General features: G+C 40.7%; 3 protein-coding genes across 10 annotated transcripts in view; 1 reads left to right on the top strand and 2 right to left on the bottom strand.

Annotated features, from left to right (window-relative positions):
• The window catches only part of LOC123981564 (pro-neuregulin-3, membrane-bound isoform-like), a 580,451-nt gene extending 580,071 nt beyond the window's left edge, over nucleotides 1–380 (bottom strand). For all 5 annotated transcript variants that reach the window (XR_006827790.1, XM_046066480.1, XM_046066479.1 and 2 more), the window contains exon 1: nucleotides 20–380. The gene's annotated coding sequence lies outside the window, so the exon portion shown is untranslated. The remainder of the gene's footprint in view (nucleotides 1–19) is intronic.
• LOC123981550 (WD repeat-containing protein 7) overlaps nucleotides 1–24,659 on the top strand; it is a 190,394-nt gene that overhangs the window by 51,512 nt on the left and 114,223 nt on the right. The window lies entirely within an intron of this gene.
• slc38a9 (solute carrier family 38 member 9) lies at nucleotides 5,430–22,026 on the bottom strand. Its single transcript, XM_046066465.1, has 15 exons — nucleotides 21,790–22,026; nucleotides 18,008–18,151; nucleotides 16,913–17,042; nucleotides 16,610–16,728; nucleotides 16,459–16,522; nucleotides 16,209–16,302; nucleotides 15,601–15,771; nucleotides 14,610–14,669; nucleotides 13,186–13,392; nucleotides 11,868–11,975; nucleotides 11,045–11,151; nucleotides 10,605–10,718; nucleotides 9,945–10,093; nucleotides 7,865–7,954; nucleotides 5,430–6,767 (listed from the first exon to the last, which is right to left on the bottom strand). Exons 2-15 carry the CDS (start codon nucleotides 18,103–18,105, stop codon nucleotides 6,602–6,604), a joined length of 1,677 nt encoding a protein of 558 aa, XP_045922421.1. The 5' UTR covers nucleotides 18,106–18,151; nucleotides 21,790–22,026; the 3' UTR covers nucleotides 5,430–6,601.

Here is a 24,659-nt window from a genome sequence, read left to right as displayed (position 1 = left end):
AATATGAGCGCTCACTCACCTGAGCACTTGGGCAGAAGAGGCGGTATTGACGTGATGAGCCGGCTGCAGCTGCAGTAGCTGTAGTGCAGAGGACAGGACAGCCAGGCACTGCAGTGGCAGGAGGGACATGCTGTCTTGTCTGTGGAGCTCCAAGTAGCTGAAAGGCTGAATCATCAGGGAGAGGCAGGTGCCCTTCCTCTCAGCGCAGCCACAGAAACAGATGAGTAAGGGGAAAGAGAGAGAAAGAGAATCATAGAGAGAGGGAGGGGCAAGGGGGGCTGCAGTAGCACAGAAGGGCAGAGAAGATTGGATACTCCCCCTTTTTTCTTCTTTCACCCCTCCTCTCCCAATCTTTCCTTTCCAAGTGGTGAGCAGGGCAGCCTTTGGCCTCCTCCCTCTCTGCCTCTCTTCCTGTCTGGTGCGGTGTCCGTGCTCTCTTTGCAGGCTGCTCCCAATCCCAGCCCAAGCATCCAGCTAAGCAAGTTCCTACTTGATCCAATTAGAGCGCATGTCAGCGAATCACAAGCAGGCAGCTGCAGTAGCCTCGCCCAGCACCACTCCCCATTGATTATGGTGTGTTTTTTGTCAAGGGGAAGGAGCCAGGGAGGCAGACATATGATCCACCCCAAGAGGATGCAGCCATTGTGTTCTACTCTTCAAGTATCTGCATTCATAATTGTAATAACATAACAACACAGATGATAATAATATTGAATAAGTCAATTGTACTGACAGGTTATATACACACATACACACAGACTTGGGAGTATACTGTCCATCTATATCTATGCACACACACACACACACACAATAATCATAGGCCTTTTTCACAGAAAACATCTCTGTGAAAAATCACATTTCTTTTGATCTTAAGTGGTAGGTTTTTTACTTAATGTGTAAAAATAAAGGCAAAAATAATGCTAACGCCCAACAGTGGAATTTCACTTCTAGGCTGGGAGGAAATTTTGGGAACGCAAAAACCAAAATCAGTCGAGTGCCAATTGCTAATTGTGCTTATTGTTGAATTGCCTTATTTTACATATATCCTATTCCAAGAAATTAAATATACACGCACAAAAATATCCCAGATCTTCCGTGATACTACATTTAACATTTATTTTGGTATCCAATTTGTTATTTGATAAAATACATGGTAAACTGGAAATATTGATTACAAAACTCACACTTCCGCTGATCGCTCGTGAGTGTTACAGAAAGCCCCCAGACTGCCAATAAATCTGTTAACTCCCCAACCCCCAACCTCACAGGCTAATAGGCTAGCGGGACAATCCAAAGTCTTCTTGAGGAGTCGGGGCTTAAAGAAGATGAAGACAGTCAGAAAGGTCAGGTCACAGCTTGACTGAACATTGACACTGCTGTGACCCTTTCCAATCCTCAGACAGAATTAATTCCAGTAATGGTATCTGTGGGATAGGACTTCCTGTCAGGCCCCGGAATTAGGGACCTCCCTATTGATCCATATTGAATTTCTCAGCATTTTCACCCTCTTTGGGGGCCAATAAGTGAAAATAAATAAATGAGAATGATCAAAATTGACATACATACACTTTGCCAAAAATAAATAGAGAAAAAGATCAACTAGATATAAATAAAGAATATAGTATTATTCTGTATTTATTCATATATAGATTTTCAAATGTATTTATTTATATTTATTTCCATAATTATTTATGGACTCTCCTGGCTCTCATTAGCTGTTTAGTCTGGATTAGGAAAAAGAAAACAAGTCAGAGTATTGCTCTTCAGCTATGTAAGCCAAGCAACCCAACCCAGAATTATCAGCTAATGAGAGACCATGATGAGGTTGTGTGAGACCACCACACATTATCACACAGAAGGCGTGGCAACATGGCATTAAATGTGGAAATAATTATAAATAAAGTACAAGTGGAAATAAATAAATGAAAAATTGTTTGTGCCCATCAATCAATTTATTTATACTTTTTTGATCGATCATGCTTATTTATTTATTTACTTACTTACAAGCTCAAGCAAATGGACATGGGAGAGATAAATAAATACATCACTTAATTTGAAAATATATAGAATAAAAGAAATCCTCAGATTTTTCTGTCTAGCACGCATTAAGGCCAACTGAAAAAGTTTAACTTGAGCAAAGTTTGTGGTCATGCTGAGTAATAAGATGCTGCATAAATGTACAGAATGACTCAGAAGTGACCAATACTTAACATATTTTACATTAGAAAGAAAAGACATGGTTGACTGTTTCTGAAGAACTTGCACATTTTTGGTTCTATACCACCAGAATAAGTGCATATTGCACAACATAATTTACATAGTAATCTTGTTATGTTTTACTTGTGTCTGATGTCTGTTTGGTTGTGGAGCTTACTTATGAATCAGAATTTAAAAAATCTAGATTATCCTATGGCACGACACTTTGCTGAATATCATGCGTGCAATGGTAGTAATCTGAGGATAGGAGGAACTGAATGTGCTGAGAAGTCTATCAGAGGTGGTGACCTTGCAGAGGGTATATCTATTGGATTTTCATATTTGATGCTTTAGTATATACAGGTCTGAATGAAGAAACGGACTATATCCCTTTTTATGAATGACATTTTGAATTCTAGCTATTGGGATGGGACTGCATGATACAGCACTGGCCTCCAATTTATTGTCTGTATAGAGTAACATGAGTAATCAATCAATTCTGACTAAATAAAGGTTTTGATTTAGCTTGTCCTTGCTCTAGGATAGGCATCTGTCTTGCCTTGTTTCCTGTTTATTCTGAAGTTGTCTGTGTTTGCTGTCTGTGTCTAGTTTTACTTCCCGTTCTGTTTCTTACATTGATGAGATCTACCTGTTTTATGATCCCGCCCCACTCGTTTGCCTTAGTATTTAATGCCTGTGTTCCTTTCAGTCTGTGTCGGATTATTGTAGCTTGTAGTTGCTCTGTCGCTTGTGTTTGTTCCTGTACCTTGTCTGTTTTGGATTGTTGTTACACCTTCTTTGGATTTATTTATTTGGACTTGTAAGTGTGCTTGCTTTTATTTATTAAATCACTGAACTGAACCTGCTGTGCTCTGGTGTCCAATTTGGTTCTCACACACTGCAAACTCTGACAATAAGAGCCTTTTTTGATTGGACATCCATATCAGCAGGAAAACATCATTTGTCGGAACTTTTCAAACCTGTATGACAGTTGAAAACGTTTTATTGTCATAGCAACAAATGTTATTAGGAACGAAAATATGTAGCAAACATGGGACACTCTTCTAGTTCTTGGGATATCCAGGGAATATGATATCAAAAGTTTTACGCACACGAGTCATGACAATTTCTATGGTAATTATTTACAATATTTACACACAATGAACACAGAAGATAAAGTGTTTATCGTTTTATGATGAGTATAAAACATAACATGGTGAATGGACAGAAGCAATCACCACTGACCATCAAATCCTATTACAGAGACTCGAACGTTGAAATTTCATTAAAGGAACCGCTCTGAGCAATTTTAAGTCCTATTTATCAGATCTATCTCAGTTTGTCATGTTAACAATGAATCCTCCATGTGCGTCAAAGTTAGTCAGCGAGTTCCTCAAGGTTCTGTGCTTGGACAAATCCTTTTCACCTTATGTATGCTTCCTTTGGTCAAGATTATTACAAACACTCCATAAACTTTCATTGTTACGCAGATGATACCCATTTATATCTATCGATTAAACCAGATGAAACCAATCAGTTAGCTAAACTTCAAGCGTGCCTTAAAAAGTTAAAAGCCTGGATTGGTTCTCAAATCCTCAAACAACAATTTTCTCTTCAAGCTTTCATCCATGCTCAGTGTGGTACATACAACACTAAGGTTGAGTCAACCTTTCTCCATTTTAACAGGTTGTTAGTGTGATTTCTAAATTGCCAGCACCGGTGAATTGCTACAGTTGAGTTTAATTGCAAATTAAAGGAGCATCACATGCTGGAAATACATTTTTCATGATTCTGATGATCATGATTCAATCATTTTTGGAGTTCTGTGTGGAATGTCTGCTTTTTATGTTGTTCCAATGCAAACAAAAAAATAAACATGAGAATACCAAAGCATTTATAATTGCAACAGTTTTCAGGGAGAAGTAGTGCTTTACGTGACAGACATGCAGGGATGCCCATATTTTCGGCCATGACTGTATGTAATATTGCAAAAATCAGGAATGTCTTGTCTGAAAATGATGCAGAAAAACTGATACATATGCATTTGTTACTTCTAGCCTGGATAATTGCAATTCCTTATCAGTCTGCCAAAATTAGTCCCTTAAGACCCTCCAGTTGATCCAGAGTGCTGCGGCACGTGTATTGACAAGAATACCTAACATCTGTAGACCATAACTGCTGGAGAAAATATGGGGATGGCAAGACATACCAGAACAAGTAACACAAAATGACCGATATCTCCTGAAAATAATGACTGCAGCAGCAAAGAAAGCAATCACTCAGAAATGACTGACCCACCTACAATAGATAATTGGCTTAAAACCGTAAAAGAAAGCCTTGAGATGGAAAGTCTGACTTTGCCATGGAGATTGAGAAATTACTTATACAGCACCCGATGGTCAAAATGTAATTTGGCTTTCTTTTACTGTATACAGTGGGGCCAAAATGTATTTAGTCAGCCACTGATGCAAGTGCAAGTTCTCCTATCTCTAAGGATGAGCCCAGCCCCCCTGCGGGGGAAAGTCATGTAATTCATGTAATTCGTCATTGTATCTACAATCTCATTCTTTCGGACCGCTCATGACCATAGGTAAGGGTCGTAACGTTGATAGGCTGGTAAATCAAAGCTTTGCCTTCTGGCTCAACAACCTCTTCACCACAATGGTCCAGTACAGCCCCCACCATTACTGCTGATGCCGGACCAATCCGCCTGTCCAGCTCACGCTCCACTTTACCTAAACTGGTGAGCGAGACCCCAAGATTCTTCATCTGATCACAGTTTGATGAAGCCAACAGAACTGCATCATCTGCTAAGAACAGAGAAGCAATACTGAGGTCCCCAAAACCAGATGCTGTCTTCTTCCTGGCTGCACCCCAAGATCCTGTCCAGGAAAAATCAAACTCAGGGAAAGGTACAACCCTGGCGGAGTCAAATTAAATACTGATGTTTTTTTGTTTTTTTTTTAACTTCCTGCAGAGAATAAGGACACACCTCTCACTTGGCTCATAGCTACAGCCCAGTACTGCATACTCCTCTAGTGCCCCACCGCCCCCCACAGGGCTTCCAGGGGAACACCATTGTAAGCATTCTCCAAGTCGACAAAACCCATGTAAATGTATAGACTCCCCGCCAAACAACCTTGTGAGGGTGAAGAGCCATCTGACTTTTCCATATATTAATTATTTACTTGGTGAATACAATGTTATTATTGAGGACTAATTGACAACACCACTCAAATGAGACCAAAGTGTAATAAGCCAGAATTATTTTAGATCACTGATACAGTTTGATTAAAAGCAAAACATTCTTACAGACTGATGTTTTATTTTCACACACATATTCCCTTTGTCTATCCTATCATTAATAAAATACAAAACATTAGGCACAATATCTAGAAAATAGGCATCATTTAAACATGTCCAACATGTAAATCAACACTACTCATGACGCTTAGAAGATTGTGCCAAAGGTTTCTTCAAAAAATACGCAAACATGGCTGTCATCAAAACATAACAGTTTACAAAACCACAAAGTTAGTAATATGATTATGTGGTGTCAGCAAGACACAACTCTATATGATCATTAAATCCAGCTGTAAAGCCTCACATGTAAACCTGTAACACATGACTTTTCATGTCTTTTCCCAAAGTAGACCAAAGTTGATATAGTGAGCTTGTTAGCAAACAGTTATGGAGCATTATCATCATTAATTTAGGGGGGTATTTTTGTCCAGCTGATCAGTGCAAGTCTAATATTCACTCTCTTTTAGCTCTGTTCTTGGTCTCAACCACCTCCTATAAAATAAATATTTGGCTCTTCAGCCACTAAGTTCACTAACTAGCCTCTAACTGTGTCTGCTGTTTGGATTTTTTCTCTGAACAGCAGTGAGTTTGATTAGTAAATAACAGTAAAGTTGCAGCTGGACAGAGAAAAAAAACTATATAAAGTCGAGGGGAGCCGATAATTCTCTGTAGATTCACGAGCTGCGACGCCTCACATTACACGTCATTTGATTTACTGTTATTATAAAAAAGAATTACAGATTACATTCATGCTTCAAAATTCACACAGAATTGTAGAGTTAATGTTTAAGTGAGATGCTGTTTGAATCTACAGAAATTTTATTTCAATAGCTTAAGACGATTGGTTGGTTGTTTGTTTCATAGCTCTTATTACTGACTCCATATTCCAAATGTTCCTGCTAGCTTGCTACTGATGTTATCCAAGACACAGAGCTTCAACACAGTTCACATTGTGTCTTCACAACTTGTCAAGGTAGGAATAATCAACAGTATCACGTAGGAAATTATCTATAAATTTGATTTTATCATAGAAATCGCACCGGCTGGATTCCATTAAGGAAATACAAAGCTATTGTTATCAAACCAAGACATTGGATTCCTGTTATAAGAAGAACTGAGCCAGGAGGTTGGCCACGCCCAGCACTATCAGGAAACTGTGGAAGACGGCTGATGGCCAGCGAAGCTTTCCCTGCCTTCTCAGGGAGATCATGTGGACTAAGGCAGGAAAGACAAACACTAAAGCCAAGCCACATGTTGCTCCAGAAAACCTGCGAAGGGAGACATCAGTACAGAATATTCAGTACAGTATAACAACAGGTCAACTAGCCTGTTAAACTGACCACTAAGGGTGCGTCAAAAATACTGATAACAATTATGACCAATCACATCATCCTTTCATCTCCTTTTAAAGCTGTGCTCTAAAATCAAAGAAAAAATGTATATTTTGGGGGACAAACAAATTCTACAGATTCCCACTAGAAATCAAAACAGGTCCCTCTACGGAACCGAAGGATATGATCCAACTCAGAATGGACGCACACAAGAAAAGAAAGTTAAGATTAATTTCAGCACTGTATCAAGGATCGATCACTAATAAATACTCAATTAAATATTTCAAAAGTAAAATGGGAAAGAAAGCCTAGTCTAGATACATGTGGAAGATCAAACATTTACCAATTTACAGATGTGGATGGGAACACAGAGAATCTGATTTGTCAAGTAAAAAGGTAGTTAAATAGACGTCAGAAAAGGGTCCCTTTGAGACATATATATTTTATTGCTTATTTATTATTTCACTGCCTACTTATTAATCTAATTTAGGGAGATTTATTTAAATTTTATATCAATTTTTTTAATTTCTTACAAATATATACCATTTTCCATTTCATTGTCAATTTATTAATTTGTCTTTTTTATTCTTGTAATTATGAGCCATCTAGTCCTCGACAGTGTTGGGAAGGTTAGTTTGGGAATGTAATAAGTTACAGATTACAGGTTACTCCATTTAAAATGTAATAGTAGTGCAACTATTTTAATTACTTTATCAAAGTAATGTAAGTTATTACATTTAATTACTTTTCTACAATTTTCATGAATGTTTTTCAACTGTTAAATATTTTTGAAAGACAGCTTGAAAGGCAGTTTAACTGGCAGAAAGGTGCCAGTTATGATATAACGGATATCATTATCATCATAACAATCACACCACTTTGAAATTCCGACCACATAATGTTAAGTTCACTGCAGCCACAGATCTGCCTCTGTTGCCATCAGACACTACAATCATTTGGACTAATTCTAATTGATTTATTCATTATTAGCTATCAGACCATATAAGTGGGCAGGGAAACAAGTTTAAACATACCTGATGATGGATCCAATGTTGGGATAAAACTTGGCCATCAGGACACCAGCTCCGACAATGAAGATGTTCAGCACCAGAACGTGGAAGAAACTAAAGAGAGACGATGTTAAAGCCTATGATATACTGAAAGACTGCACCGAAGACTGTCACAATACCATCTTATCTGTACAAATGTCACTGCACAAATATTAAAATAATAAATATAACACGAAAATCCGAATAACACAACATCAAACGTTTGACAGTTCAAAAATATCCAGACAATTAGACAAAGCTCCCTGTGAGTGGCAGGTAAATTGGTGAAATTTCTGGCTCTTTAGCTGCAAATGGCTCCACTATGTTCACCAGCGAGTCTCTAACTGTGTCTGTCTGCTGTTTGCAGCAGAGTAGGTCGTGTACAGTGGCTTTATCAGAGCGTGTTCACTGTGCTGCTGTTGGAAACCCGGGACGATGAGAGCAGAGGTAGTGAGCAAGAAAACCAAAACAATGAGATAAAAGAGAGTCTAAAGAGCTCTATGGAACTGTAGGACTGACTTAAATTCATTCCACAACAGATGATTGCATTCACCATCATTACTATGAATCTCAAAAATCATGAAGTGGTATAGCCAGTTGTGTTTAGAGGTCACATAATGAGTTTAATGGAGATCCCCTGAGTGTAATCAGGAGGTGATAATGGATTTTTGGCCCAATACTAGAACAGGTAATATATCACCTAATGCTAAAATGTATCGGTATCAGTGTATTTGTCGACTGACAAATAACTCAGCTTACTATATTTTTACACAGTAAAATGTCCCATTCAGTAGATATCTATGTCACTATTCTTTAATAATCCTTATCAAAACCATTTATCTGATGTGATTAGCAGCAGAGAACTCTCATTGATATCTGTACCAGCCTCAAAAGGAATATTACTGGTAGGGCTATATTAAATACGCCTGAAAAAGTCTGTGATAACTATATTGAAAAGTACAGATTATAGAGGAAGAATCCATTTCCAAGGCACTGACTAATCCCTCAGTGTTCAGTATGGTCACTTTTTTAAAATCGAAAGATTATAAACAGATCTTTAACATAAGTCTGCCTTACAAACTAAGGTCCAAATGTACTAATGCTTGTGGGACGCATGAAGCCCAGAAACAAGGAGTTATTTAGGGGTTGTACCAGAAAAGGTTTACATGGTTTCATTTTTTCTTTTTTCTTTTTTTTTTAAAAACACCATATTTTTGTCATACTGCACATTGCTGGAGCTCCTTTTTTCAAAAAACATCTTTTCTCTACAAGATCTTTGTTGGGAGTTGCACATGCACAGTTCCTAGTTAAGGACTACTAGCCAATCAGAAGCAGAGTAGGGCGGGTCATGAGAAGCTGGTAAACAGCTTTGGTTCAGCTGTATATGTTCCCCTTACCAGCTCAGCAACATGGACTGGAGCAAGAGTTTCAGAGTGGTGAGTTATTAATCTGTAACAAAAGTATCTTTCATCCATAAAGTTTTAACTGAGCTCTGTCTCTACATCACAGGAACAACTTTATGTCCTCTGACTGCCTGGAGGGTAGCTAGTGTTTGGCAGGGAGAGGAGGCAGCAGACGGACGTCTTGTCACTGTGTGCTGCAGCTCAGAGTGTTTTTGAGGCCGTGTCTGACTAGCCGCTATGCGAGCATTATGACGCGCATTTTGCTGTGTCATCACAGGGAAGGGAGGGAAGCGGCTGGACTACAATCGAGCTGTTTTCAGGCAGTTCAGAGCAGAGTTTTCTGTGGGAGATGGGAACTCCCTTTGGGCTGGACTTTTTCACTTTGCAAACCTATAACATGCACAAAAAAGGTATATAACTCAATAAAAGGAGAGGGGAAAAGCCAAAAAGCAGAATACCACCTCTTTAAACAGGCACCACAAGCGGAGCGTGGTCAGCTCACTTGAGCTAAACTCCATACAAATTTCAAGATGCAGTTTTGTGAGGAAAACTGCTTGTTCGTTGACATTTGTAGGATCCAGTCGTGCATTTTTTACCACACAATTAAAATAAAAACACACTGTGGTGAAGAGAACTTCAGTGATAATATCCTTCAGTGTTACCCGGGGTAATGATTGCCAAATATCTGGCCCATCATCTGGACCCGCACCAAGTACCCCAACAGGGGGTAGACTGTGATCATCTGGAACAACAGGAAGGTCCGAGCCACAAACACCATCACATCACTGCTGGGGAAGTTATCTAAGAAGTTCTGTAGGAGAGAAGTAAGCACAGGAGGGTTTGTTTGACAAATCTGTAGGGAGGTTAGAGAATGTGACTGTGAATCTAATTAGTAATTGTTCCAGTCCTGATTTTTGTGATAAATCCTGAAGTGTGTTCACTTTTTTTCTTCATAAGCTGCTTCCCTTTCAAGAACATAACTAAATGTTTGGGGACAATTGTTATGATGGCACTATCTCAACTACATTTTACTTCATTTGAAATTAAATGTAAAATTGTGTTTCAGCTATTTTATCATAACTACTACTTCTGGCTTATAATCAAACTAGTTTAGAGGATATAAAATCAGTAAATGGATCCAGATATTCAACCGAAGACACACAGGTAGAATATTGTGTTAATTGATCTTATGTTCAACTTATTCTTATTATTAAACTTATATGGAAAAAAAACCATGTACACCTCAGAAGAGATCACAAAAACACAACAAAAAGGGAAAATAAAATTCAAATAAAAACAAAAAGATAAAGTTTAAATCTCACTGGTTCAATGCAGTCTTTGGTGAGAGGAGGTGAGGGAAAGGCAGCAAAGATCAACACTCCCACATACAGATAGGTCATCCCTACCAGAAGATAGGCCACAGACAGGTCCCGCACCTGGAAAACACCAAAACACAGTCACCTTAGACTCAGCATCACTTTACTTACTGTGTTTCCTGAGGTCAGTCAACCATGATGGGGAGGTTTGTCTTGGCTAAAATCTGTTGATATTTTATCTAAAGACTCTTTCCTTCCCATTTCTGAACTGGACATTAAAAGGCACCCTCATCGCTGATGAAGTCTCACATAATTCTCTCTCCAAAACACAACAGGAAACAACTTGTGTTGTCTGAACTAAGTCAGCATAGACCAGGTTACTACAGTGTAATGCATTTGTTTGCAGCGTGTGAAGCTGTGCAGGTTCATGGATGAGTAAGGCCCACATTGTTCTCTTGGTGTCGGTTGCTCTTCATTAATGTGATGATGCAGTTGTGCATGAAGAAGGCCAGCGTGAGGACACCGGTCAGCTGAGGGAAGAACACTCTGAACTCTGAAAGAACACAGAATAAGACAGAAATGATACATTTGTTACTGAACAGAAACAACCTGAAGCTGCACTGGTGCCCCTCTAGAGGCTGCAACATTCATTACTTCCCACAATCAAAAGGGATTCTTCCTTTGGGAGCATAACTTTCACACTCTGGCCCTAGGGTGGCACTAGAGAAAGTGAAAATGGAAAAGGTTCATCCTCTGGGAAGCATCAGTGGGCAGAGACCTGTTTAATGTTGACCTGCTGAATTACTATTATTATAGAGAAAGAATGTTTGCAAGATGGTGGAACTAGACAAGGTAGGGAAGATTTGATTTACTCTCAGGGAACTCTTATAAAGAAAACAGTATCAGTCTGGTCAGTAATGATCACACTGTCTGTCTGGAAGAGTTGGCCATCAAAAGGACTTACCAGGATCACCATCCACTATGCCAGAAGGGCAAAAATACTTCCTCTAGCATTACATCAACAGATTCAATAACAAACCAATGTACACTCCGATCAGCTAAATACAACATCCCAATTTAGAGTCTTGATGTACGTTTATGATCTAGTAAAGTTTTTAAATAAATATTCCATTGAGAATGTGGTGATAAATTTCACAAAATCAACATTGAGGTCATCACATTGATGAAAAATCTTATGAAAATCTAATACTGCCATTAGATGCTGTGGAAAGACAAATTAAGAAGCGTGACTAACTGCAAGAGGTTTACCTTGAACATAGAACTGGGTTTTGTCAAACCAGTGGAACTCCAGGTGGAAGCCGAGGCGGACAGCTTTAAAAGTGACCAGCGCAATCAGGTAGACCACTGATATGGTGCCTGGATGAAATGGAAGAATGGATGTTTGAATAATACAGCACATTCAGAAGGGAAACCAGCAACCAGGAGCCTGTTTCAAAAAGCAGGTTTAACAACTCTGAACTCTGGGTTGACTAACCATGCATTGGAAATAAGATACTAATGTGTGCACATGAGGACTAAGCACACTTATCTTTACGAACACAGCAGAAGCTGTGAGAGTTGGAGAATGTGTTAACACTACTGAGTTTTAGTCAGCATAGTCCACTTGTTCATTATTCAGACTATAATTTCCATAATGGATGATAAAATGGTCAAATATTACTGTACATTATACAATAAAAGGATTTATTTGGCTGTAACCTGACGGGGGCGAGACATAGAAATGAAGATGAAATACAAAAAAAAAAATACAGATAAGACATTTTATTTCAAAATAATTGTTAGAATTTGAAGTTAACACAGAATGTATGTAAAAGGTCTGACACTGGTCAGAAGGCCAATAATAAAACCATGTTTATTACGGAGGTTATAGTTTAGAGTGAGAGGTGAGAGGTGTTTTACATTTACAAACATGAGGGGGGCCTCAGCAATAAACTTATGGTTGAATTAACACCTCTTTAAAGTTTCAAGAAAAAAACATTATATATCTTCATAAACATAGGATGTGGCAGAGCTGTTGTGCTGTATTGCGTTAGATTGTAGAGGTGTACCTGAAAACGTGTCCAAGGAGTGTATAAATCTCTGTATATAAGAATATTTGAATGCTGTGTAAAAAAAATTCAACATATAGTACATTTAAATACAGTACAGCCCCCAGCACATAAAACGTGTTTACCATATATCCTTGACATGCAGCGTGATTTACATATGTGGTTACCTCAGATGTTTCAGTCATAAATCCAACACACTCCAAAAAACTAAACTCCCAACAACTACCTGGAAGCCAAAAAAATGGATTAATGCAGCTTTAATCTTTAGCTACAACTCAAAGACAATCAAAGATCTAAAGAGGCACACTGGGATTTCTAAGAGCACCTAGTATTCCCCAAGGTCACTGCTGATGTTTCAAAACTGTCAACTGTGTTGACTTAAAAAAAACAAAAAAAAAAATAAAACAAACAGAGTTAGAAAGAAATTCTGGATGCTTTTTTAACCCCAAGAAAACACATTGCCTTCTGATTTATCACAAACACTGCTACCCACTCTTTGTATCATTGCTCTGTCTTACCCAAGAAGGTGAACCTTGCGAAGAAGGAGGCTGAGCGGAAGCTGAGCAGCGGCAGCAGCAGGATGATGAGGTAGAGGGGGATGGTGTTGGTTTTGCTCCACCAGTGTTCAAAAGAGCCGATGTCAGAAGTCCCATTTCCACTGTTACCAAGGAAAAGTTTGCCAGTGTGGTTTCCTTCAGGGTCAGTGTTTGGGTATGGACAGATGACTGGTGAACAAAACCAACAAAAGCATTACTCTCCAGGCAGTCTGTTTACTTACTAAATTCTTAAGACTGTAAATTGTGCAGCCCAGAAATGGGGGTACATTTACCTATATAAAATGAAAAACAATATAATTTAAAATTGATTTAGCGAACCTGAAAAGATAGTTGTGATATCTTAATTGACAGATCTGATGTCATTTCTGAGATCTTTACAAATATTCGGTCATTAGTTTTAGGATTTTTGATTAAGATAAAAAACTGTAACAGAACAGGAACAGTACCAATTTATATGACAGAAATGTAGAAACACATTCAAAAGGTCTCCCACACAGTCCAGGTTCACACAGTGATACTGTTTGGAGTAAAGCAGCCGTCCTCCGGATCCGTCCCATCCCAAATTCCATTTTTCTCTGGAGAGTTTCCTCTGTCCTGTCATGTCACGTTTTTTTATTGCGCGCATGGAAATGTTTAAAATGACTTACTTTCGTGATTAGAGTGGCTGCTGGCAGTCGTTAAAGAAAACACTCATCCAGCAGTAAAACACAAAATAAAGAAACCAGTGTAGGGGAGAGATGTGACCCACGACCGGTTCATTCATAGTTTCTAATAGCGTAGCGCAGTGAGGATCCAGACGTTTCACAGAGGAGACAGCTTCTGTCTGTCTGTTAACAGACTCCAGTCTGCTTTACTGATTAACCCCAGAGCTGCAGAGTAACATAGGCTTCATGACCAGAGACATCCCCCTCTCTGCTGTGAGTCTGCCATTCATCCAGTCAATTGATGTTTTTTTATAGTGCACGATGGATCCGCTAATATAATAGCAATGTGCCAAGGTGCAAGTGCTCCTAGCTTTTAAAACGGAATGGGAGAGGACACTCTGATTGGTGTATTGCACGTTACGCCAAAACACACCCATGACTAATTCACAGGCTAAGTACAACCCTTTTGAACCATGTTCACGCCCCAAATGCAACTTCCCTGTGCGATTCACGCCATGCGCCAAGATCGTTAAAATAGGCCCCCAAATCTTTGGTTGTCAATCCGAAAGGGTGGTCCCAGATCTGTGAGATATGTCCACAGTCAGCAAAAAGTCACAATTGAAAGTAGGGCTGGGCGATAAAACGATAATTATTGCGTTCAATTTTCCTCGATATAAATATATGTTCAATCAGTGTTCAATATAATCCCTATTTGAAAGTTGGATCATTGAAGAGGCTTACCTTTATCTGAGCCGTTGGTTCCAAACTCTGAATCTGACATGTTGACATTGTGAGCATAGTCTGTGGACCAGAGAGGAAACCACAAGATCAAAGAGATGCAACCACTAATAATTTACCATCTCTCTGCACAAAATAACCAGGTGTTCTGATGCGTTATCTCGACAGTGCTATGAATTCACTTTCTCGACAGACAGAGCCACCCATCCACACCACCTTTCTCTGCATTTGGTATATCTTCTACAGAGACCACCAGCGCAGCATTTGAAAAGTCCTGATGTGTAGTTCCATTATATTTGCAGTAAATAACCTATGATACATCTGACCATATAAACTAGTTAATGTGTAATGCAATCTAACAAATGTCAGCTCAATACAGAATCACATTCTTGAAAGGTTTTGCAATACTCTCATTGTGTCTTGCCTTGCTAGGTATCTGTCACTGTATATAGGGACAGAACACACAGATTCAACTTTGAATATAAAGGTGTGGTAACGTTAGCTTTATGGCAAGCTAAAGGCTGCACCTCAGCTGAGTCTGTCCTTTAGCTGGGTTTACACTGAGCATTAGTATTGTATTAAGCCTCCGCTCGCTCTGAGAGACTGTGTGCTAATGAGTGATTCGTTTGGTATTTGTTAAAAATATAAATAGAACAAAAGTGAGGACATGCATTTGCCAATGTAATCATGGCATGTCCCAATGCGCTGCATAACATGACAATGGACTCAACGGTGAGCACATGGTGAGGAGGACGTTGGAAATAAATGCTCATCAGGCTATTCCTTAGGAGCACCACACATCAGCCATGTTTGTCCAATGTCAGGGCATTTGCCGAGCAAAGCACACCAGACGCATTGTACAGACAGAAGTGGCCCAGGTACAGTGGCCAGGGAGTGTCTTGATGCGAGCCAGATACTAATGTGTGTTGTCTTCGCTTGAACAATCGACCAAACAGAACTTTCTGGTACTGAAAAAAAAAGCATTGTGACTTACTGTAGATAAACTGTCCAGTGTTGAAGAGGAAGTTGGACATGAGGACCCAGTAAACCACCATGGCCCCAACGAGTGACACCATCGAGAAGACCAAGCTGGACCACTGGCCAAACTTGCCAAAGTAGTGCCTACAAACATCAGGGAATTCCCAGTCGGATGTGTCCACGTAGGCTGGACAGAACAAAGAACGAACAGAGAAGTCAAGATCTGGTTCTTTGGTAAAAAGTCAAAGGTACAAGCATGTGGACAAAAAAAAATAAAAAAAGTATGGCTGTAAAGGGTATATACTGTAGACCCCCTCCCCCCCAAAGTTCCCCCACTCACACACAAAACATGTTGCTGTTGGGAAAATAAATCTAAGAGGTGAGATAATTCCAATTGTTCCCAGTGCAGTTTATTTCCTAAAACTGAATGAGTAAAAACAAACCACACACACAAACATAATAATAAGGGGTGATAGTTGTACTAGTATCCAGACATGGCATTTTATACTATAAAACAAAATAAAGAATTAGATGTAATTAAATTCCAACCAGTTAGGATAACTTCGTGGCCACCGTTAGCAGATGAATTTACAGCATTTCAAACCATAGTGCTTCTGGACTTACGTATTGCCTTTGGTGATTTGAGGACTATGTAACAACAGTAGAGCATGAGCAGGCCTGTGAAGATGAGGATGAGGATCCCCAGAGTGAAACCGGCCTAAAGGGACAAACACAACCCTGACTATTCAGTTATGGTCCTGTAAGGCAAATGTAACGTGCATACATCCATCCAGCCGATCATGCTGCTGAGAGGTCAATACAAAACCAGTCATTTTAGATGAGGACATGAAGTATGTGGAGTAAAGTAAATCACCTGCTTTATACCCCAAGGTATGCTGAGTATAGAGGTGCCCATCATTGTGTTCCATACCGCAAATCTGCGCAGAGAGAAAAGCAGTCAAACACATTCACTGGCGTACTTTTAGCTCAGGTTGATCTCACTCGATGAGGCTGACAGGGCTTACATGGTGATGATACTGGGGTTTTTTGAGGAGTGGTCGCTGCCGGTCACCTTGAAAGCTGTCCCCAGCGGGCTGTAGATGTAGATATCCTCTGGTCCGGGGATCACATGGTTGGGAGGACTCTGGATGGGAAAGAAACAGCCAGATACTAAATGAATCCCTCACCTCAGTCAAATACACTTGAGATGTATAATGCCATCGCTATTGTATGTTGTGTGTAGGTACAGGCCCTTGTGCTCAGGGGGGCCATGGTCAGGATAATCCATCGATAGCTTTAACACCTAACTAGGTAGTGAGTCGACCTACTAGCAGTCTGTCAGAAGAGCCCGTCAGTCTGCTGTAGTAATGGACTCTGCTGTTGAGGATGGCAGCCTCAGCAGAGACCCTCTCCTGCGGGTCATCATCTACGATGTTCCGGGGTTCTACGTAGAACGGCCTAGACGAAGCAGACAGAAACACATGACGTCATTTCTAACAATATTCAATCTGTCAAACGATTTTAGTTTAAGTCATACAAAACGCCGAACCTTCTCCATATTTAGCTTCTCTAATATGAGGATTTGCTGTTCTTCCATTTCAGATCACTGTGAAGGGATCATCTTTGGGTTTTGACAGCTGGTCGGCCAAAATAAGTAATCTGTGTCAATCACCTGAGGGTGTGGCAGCTAGCAGTGTGCACGCAATTGATCAAAAACCACCGAGATTAAAAATTAAAATTGTTATATGCGTCACTAAATTTTAATTATACAGAACACAAATACAAAGCCTGCTTGTCTTGTTTTGACCCTGAACATGTCTTGACAGAAGTATTCACACTCTAAAACAAACATGCAAGTGTCTGTGACTTCCTGGAAAGGAGGCTTTGTTATGCAACGCTTTACCTGCTAGAAAGCTAGTTGGTCACTGTGAAATACCGAACTGGATTAAAATTCACACAAGCTGCTACTGCTAGGGTGGTGGCGAAGACACACGCACAGCTAACACCTTAGTATTTGCTTGTCCAGTGAATTCCAGGAAGCCCAACTTGTAGAAACCACGTTGTTTCATATGGTGCAAACACTGCCAGAAAAGACAAACATGCTCGGTGTAGGTCAGCCCAGCTGACCAGGGTCCATGCTGTCCATGCACAAGCCATTTTTGTGTTTATAACTGATTGGTACAATGCCCAGAAATCTTAAATATTATAATATTGTAAATATAACCCAGCGTTTGGCTTTCTGTTGTCTCGCATTAAATGACTCATTATGGCTCTGCACCCACTCAATTCATCTGTTAAACAACATGAACCTGTGAGCAGCGTAACGTCACCGGACAGACATATTATTCTCTGTCATGTGCACACAAGCTCAGTGCTGGTTAAGTAATGCACATTGATTGGTGTAGTGTTTCAGTGTAATGTACCTTTTAGCCCTGAAGTCCAGCGAGTCTGTGGAGCCTCTGTGTGAGTAGCTCTCTCCAGTCTGCTCGGAGGTCAGCAGAGGGCTGCAGTCGTCATCCATGATGCCTCTGACTTTCAGCTAAAGCCTCTCGGGTCTCATCACCTGACTGAGGAAATATGTGATAAAATCTAGTCACACGCCGTCACAGAGCCACCATCAAGTTCATACAGTTAACCCTGCTGTGTCATTTCTGACTTGGGAATGGGTTGTTCAAGCTTCCAGGTAGCCACTGATTCCCCACTCGCTTGAGCATTCTGTGTAAATCTACCTGCAGAGACTTGAAAACTGGGTTATCCAGAACAGTGAATACTGTGTCTGCTGGAGTATTTGACTCTTGCAGGTTTCAAATCTCTGGAAGCTGATTTTCTTAAAAGGCCAAATGAACCTGCTTGTTGGCCCTGGGACAATTATGACACCCATTAGTCCCTAGAATATTACATGGCCTCAGCCCCAGGTGTGTGTGCACATTGTGTGTGTTTAGAATTATGAAGCATGGATGATCAAAATGACCTGAAATCATGAAGGAAATCAGTATTTTGTACCACTGGCAGGCCTAGGCTACCACAGCCTAGAAGATTTTATGTATTTAGGCATTCAACTGGAAACAGCTAAGAAGAAATTTGCCTGACTAATCAACTCCTCACTATTTTTTAATAATTAGACGATACTTTGCATCATTCAAAAATGTGCTTGTAAAAGTCACTGTACTAGCTGCTCTTGTCAATAAGATATTAATTGTTGCTTATTAATGGAAACAGGTGGTATTTATTTGAAACTATTTATTTGCAGCTGTGTGTTTTGTTGTAGCTGTTGTAGTAATGACGTTGATTCCGCCATCGTCACTGTCGAGGTTTTTGAACTTGATTTTTGTTTTGGGATCAGAAGTCAGCCTCTTTCTGGAGGGGAGCGTCTGAAACGCGCTGTCTCCAGGGTGGGAGGGGTCGGCCACTATCTTTCCTGCTTGCGTCAGAGTCCTGGAGGAGTAGGCTACAGGTCCTGGAGGGATGGTAGATTCCAGCCAATCACCTTCTCTGCAGAGGGAATGATACGCTGCAGCCAACCCTTGTCCCTGGTGGTGGCAGCAAAGTACCAGATGGTGATGGAAGAGGTGTAGAAGTGCACCATCATTGTCTTTGGCAGTTTGAACCTCTTCAGCTGCCGCAGGAAGTACATCCTCCGCTGGGCTTTCGTGGAGGGAGGGGATGTACAGTTCTCACTTGAGATCCTGGGTGATGATGGTGCCCAGGAAGCAGAAGAACTCCACAGTGTCGACTGTCAGCCAGCTTCACGGGCTGCCTCCTGTCAGACAGGAAGTCTGTGATCCACCTGCAGGTGGAGTCAGCCTGCGGCAGAGCTGGGTTGATGGTGTTGAAGGCGGAGATGAAATCCACAAACTGGCGACGAGTCCAGCTGCTGGAGGATGAAGTGGAGAGCCATGTTTGCTGCAGGGGGGTCCAGGAGTGGGTCTGTGATCGACTGCATTCCTCCTTCCTCTATCTACAGTTGCATTTAGCAATGAAAGGCCACGGCATACCTACAGATCTGGGCCTGTATTTATCAAGCTTCTCAAAGTACCATTTTAGTCTTAAGTGCTGATAATTCATGAAATTTACTCCTACTTTTAAACTTAAGAATAAAAGCAAGTTATCAAATTTCTCAAAGCTCTCCCAATTATTTAAGACAGCTCCAGAGGTGTCAAGTGGTTAGGAGCTGCCCCCCCCCCATCATAGTGTATTATCTTGAAAATTCTTTATTGTTAGATGTGTGTTGAATATAAACTCCTCAGGAATTTCACCAGTCAATGTGAATTTATCTGAGAATATTCTTAAAGAAGGAAATCTCTTCAGTGATTGGTCCTTGGCGACATCGTCATCTAAAATCCTGTTTGCGGCACAGCAAAGTGTCGTGAATCAGGACTAAGACTGACACTTAAGATTTAGTCCTACACTTCACTCAAATTAGGACTATGATGCTCGATAACTAACTTTTAAGCTGAGCTTTGAGCCAAGAATTGTTTTACTATTAAGTCAGTTCTTAGCAGCGTTCTTATGAGTAATTCTGAGAAGCTTGATAAATACAGGCCCAGATTACTGTCCATCTTCCACATGGCTCTGCAGTTATTACAAAGTTTCTGTGATTTATATTGTTTTGGTGAAAGCCTCCCCCTTAACTACACTGTGGATAACTTCATCCAGTCTTCTGCCACCTCTCCCTCGCCTCACAAACAGAGGACTTCAGTACTGCCACAGAGCACAACAATGCAATTTCTGTATTGGGGTAAATGATTGACACCTCCAAAGAGATGATCACTAGTCCTATGATAATTATCATCATTAATATTACTATCATTATCAGTACCATTGTTGATTTTCTGTACCACTACTACTTTTACTGTTTGTATTTCTGTGTGGATACTGAGCTGGAAAGTGCAATAAGAACTTTTCTTATGAATTGGCACTATATAAATAAATTGAACAATGTTAAAATGTCATGGCCTCAATTATTTGCTGGTTGGAAACATTTTGAATGCATTTCATATTTGACACACAGTCGTTGCCGCTTCTGTAACACCATATTCTGACATACTAAAGACCCGTGTGATAGACTTTCCCTTAAACCACGTCTGCAGTAGCTTTAAATGATCCAGTGGCGTTAAAGTGATTTCTAGAGAACACAGAAACTGGGTTTACACTAAACCACAGACACACTTTTAACCTGCGCCTCGCTGGACACAGAAATAGGGTTTATATGATTTTGATCCACACAAAATAAAAACCTTAAACTGCATCTAGGATAATTACAGAGCGACAGCCGCATTATGTCTGTACTTGATCTGTCTGTTTGTTTATAGACAGTTAACAATAAATATCTGATCAGTTCATAGTGTTTGTTCATTTGGGTTTTCATAGTATAGTACTTGAACTAATAATCTTAACGCAGAGTAAAGAGTAGATGCAAACCACACATTTCTCCATAAAGCCTACAGGTATACATGTCATATGGGTGTGGCAATCACAGTGAAACATTTAGAACCTGACAAAGATCCAATGACTGTGTCTACATTTGTGGTTTGTGTGCAAGTGTCACTCTTTTCATAAACATTAGTATCGCTCCTGCCAAGGCCTGCAAGACCTCTCTGCAGCTCCACAGGTCAAAGGTCAGTTTCGTCAACAGAACAGAATCTGGTGTGCTGCTAACCCAGGATCAAACCGTCTCTCTGGGTGAGATGAGCAGGTTTAATGTAAAACCTGATCCCGTTAGAATGAGCCAGCTGCTGTAGCATTAGGTAGTGGGGGGGGCGTCCTGGCACCTACCCACCTGGGCTGCTGCTTTATCAGTGACATCAGGTGGCCTTCTGCACAGGTTCCCTAACATCACGTCACAACACAACAACAAGCCCAGGAAGAAAACACACTGTCACGCAAACGCGTTGCCTTCAGTCTGCCTACCCCATCACGTTTTAACCCGCAGCGCGCGCTTTAAGGACACGTAGAGACCGCGACATTAAAAAATAAAGTGCTGAGTCTGCATGACAGATTTAGCTAACTTAAGCAAAAACAAATGTGACGTTAGCCTCTTTTTATCGGATGCGACTTCCTGTTCCAGTTGTCCCCAACATTACCGTCAATAGCTTCACTAAATAACCTCACTAATTAGCGTGGCGGGCCACAGACTAATGAGCCAGACATGCTGTCACTTTAGCACAGCTGTGAGGTCATTTAAAGCAGCAGCTGAAGTCCGTACCAGTCTGCAGTTGAAGCGCTCCTTCCTCCTGTCTTCAGCTCATCTCAGCTCAGATGTGTCAGCAGATGTTAGAACCAGCAGGCCGGACTAATGTTAATGACCCCGAAACGACTCACTGTCCCAGAGAGGACGCAGCCGGGTAAACAGCTGCCTGTCCCCGGTCCCCGGTCCCAGGTCCCCGGTCCCAGCTTATATACAGCCTACTGTCCCAGCCCGAACACTGAGTAAACACAGTATGTCAAAGGAATGCTTTTATGTGCTTCTTCTTCTATTGTTTCATGTCCGGTTGCAACCATTGCTTACTAGGTGCATACTGCCACCTACTGTACTGAAGTATGTAGCATGATAAGACTACTTTCCATCATAAATATATATTTTTATAGTATAACACTAGTCTTTCAGGTATTCCACAACAGCTTTCTGTGTGTCCTGTACCCCCTCTGCAGTTGTTCCCAGTACACCCTCCTGTTGCTTTTATGTTTGGTCTTCTACTTCACTTTATTTCCTCTTCCTTCTTCTTCTTCTTCTTCTGACGGGTTTGTAAGCTGCATTAGCGCCACCTCCTGAGCTGCAAAGTGTGTGTGTGTGTGTGTCTGTGTGTGTGTATGTATGTGTGCGTGTGTGTGTGTGCGTGTGTGTGAGGAATGATGGATGTAATCTCTAACAGAGAGACACAATGCAAGTTCTGCCCGTGTTGGACCTTGACCTGAAGCGTTGATCGTTGCTACTCCTTGATCTGACATTTTCAGCTGAAATCAGCTCCTACAGTCGTCAGGAGCCTTCTGTGCATGCTGCCACTCCTGATCTCTGATTAAAAGAAGTAAAAAGAGGACCCCGGTTTGATTGGATCCAGCACCTCCTTTGTCACAATCAAAAAGAGGCGATATGATTGATGATGATTAGCCTACAGGTGATTACACAGTACTGACACAGAGCAGAGGAGACAGACAGACAGACAAACAGAACACGTAACTTAGTTCCGTTTCCTGCTTTTTGTGGTTATAAACAGGACTTTCTTCCCTAATTTCATTTCCCCCCGTTGTAGCAGCCTTCCACAGGCAGAAGGGAAACAACGGGGAAGTGAAGGGAGAGAGAGAAACCGCTGTTTCTATGTGCCTCGCCTGACGATTATTGTGATTAATAAATATAAATAAACAATGCTTTGTGAGGACAGTTTAGTTTTAACAGCTAGCACCTCGCCATTGTCCAGTGTGCTCCATTCACTGTGGATTTTTTAATGAACCCCTGAACAGCACCCACTCACCCTGTGATAATGGGTTGATAAAGAAATAATTAACTGTGAAATAAAGGCATTAAAAAAACTGCAAGCACTGCCCTTCTCAGCTTCTGTAGGAATAACCCTCCACACACACAGGAGGCCTGATTATCACTGAGTAAATTTTATATTTTACTTAATTACAGTCATGTTATTTGGAAGTTGAAACTGGTTGTTTTATTTAATAACTTGTATATTTATTTCTGTTGTTTGGCCTGGAAATAGTCACGTTTAGATTGTATCTGCCTTTTTTAATCCATTCAGCGCACCTTTACATTATATGAGGACATGACCTCTGTGTCCTCGCTGGAGCCAGTTTCACTGTAGCCAGTAACTGTCACAGTTGATAATGCTGATCAACAGACTGCTGATAGGGCCTGATGAACTCCAAGAGTACACCTCTGGCAGGGCTGGGGGTGGGGCGTCTCTTAAATCCCGGCTGTCTGTGTGGTAGTATTCCAACCCTCTTTGTAATGAAGGAATTTACAGTGTCTTTTTTTCATGGCTTTTTGTTTGCCACTCTTCCCGAAGTCTCCTCGTCATTGTTGACGTTGAGACTGGTGTTTTGCGGGTACTATTTAATGAAGCTGCCAGTTGAGGACCTGTGAGGGGTCTGTTTCTCAAACTAATGTCCTCTTGTCATCTTGCTCAGTTGTGCACCGGGGCTTCCCACTCCTCTTTCTGTTCTGGTTACAGCCAGTTTGCGCTGTTCTGTTCTGTGACTAGTACACTGCATTGTACAAGATCTTCAGTTTGTTGACAATTTTTCGCATTGGAATAGCCTTCATTTCTCAGAGCAAGAACAGAACAGCGGGTTTGTTTCTGCCCGTTTTGAGCCTGTAATGGAATCCACAAGTGCTCTCAACTAACTCAAGTATTCTAAAGAATGCCAGTTTGATTACTTCTTTATTCAGCACAACAGTTTTTAGCTGTGCGTCCATGAGTGCAAAAGGGTTTTCTAATGATCAATTAGCCAAGGAATTTTCTAAGTGACCCCAAACTTTTGAATGGTATAGTGTACAGTCCCCTCCTAAAGTATTGGAACAGTGAGGCAAATTCCTTTGTTTTTGTTGTTCACTGAAGATATTTGGGTTTAAGATCAAAAGATGAGACAAAAGTTCAGAATTTCAGCTCTCATTTCCTGGTATTCACATCTAGATGTGTTAAACAACTCAGGACAAACCACCCTTTGTTTGAACCCACCCATTTTTCAAGTGAGCAAAACTATTGGAACATGTGACTGCCAGATGTTTCTTGTTGCCCAGGTGTTGCCTTTTAGGTTGATTGTCCAAACCTTAAATAGCTCTGCATGACTAGTCTAAGTTTTCATCCTTGGTTCAAACCTATAAAGACTGCATTTCATGTTAAAGAGGATAAACCAACATGAAGACCAGAGAGCTGTCTATGGGAGAAAAGCAAGCCACTGTCAAGCTGAGAAAAGAAGGAAAATCGAGCAGAGCCATTGGACAAACATTGGGCATAGCAAGCACAACAATTTGAATGTCCTGAAAAAGAAAGAAACTACTGGTGTACTGAGCAACAGACGTCCAACAGGTCGGCCAAGGAAAACAACAGTAGTTGATGACAGAAATAT

The sequence above is a fragment of the Micropterus dolomieu genome, linkage group LG13 (genome assembly GCF_021292245.1).
Source record: "Micropterus dolomieu isolate WLL.071019.BEF.003 ecotype Adirondacks linkage group LG13, ASM2129224v1, whole genome shotgun sequence".
Lineage (NCBI taxonomy): Eukaryota > Metazoa > Chordata > Actinopteri > Centrarchiformes > Centrarchidae > Micropterus > Micropterus dolomieu.
This window is presented reverse-complemented; position numbering and strand designations above follow the sequence as displayed.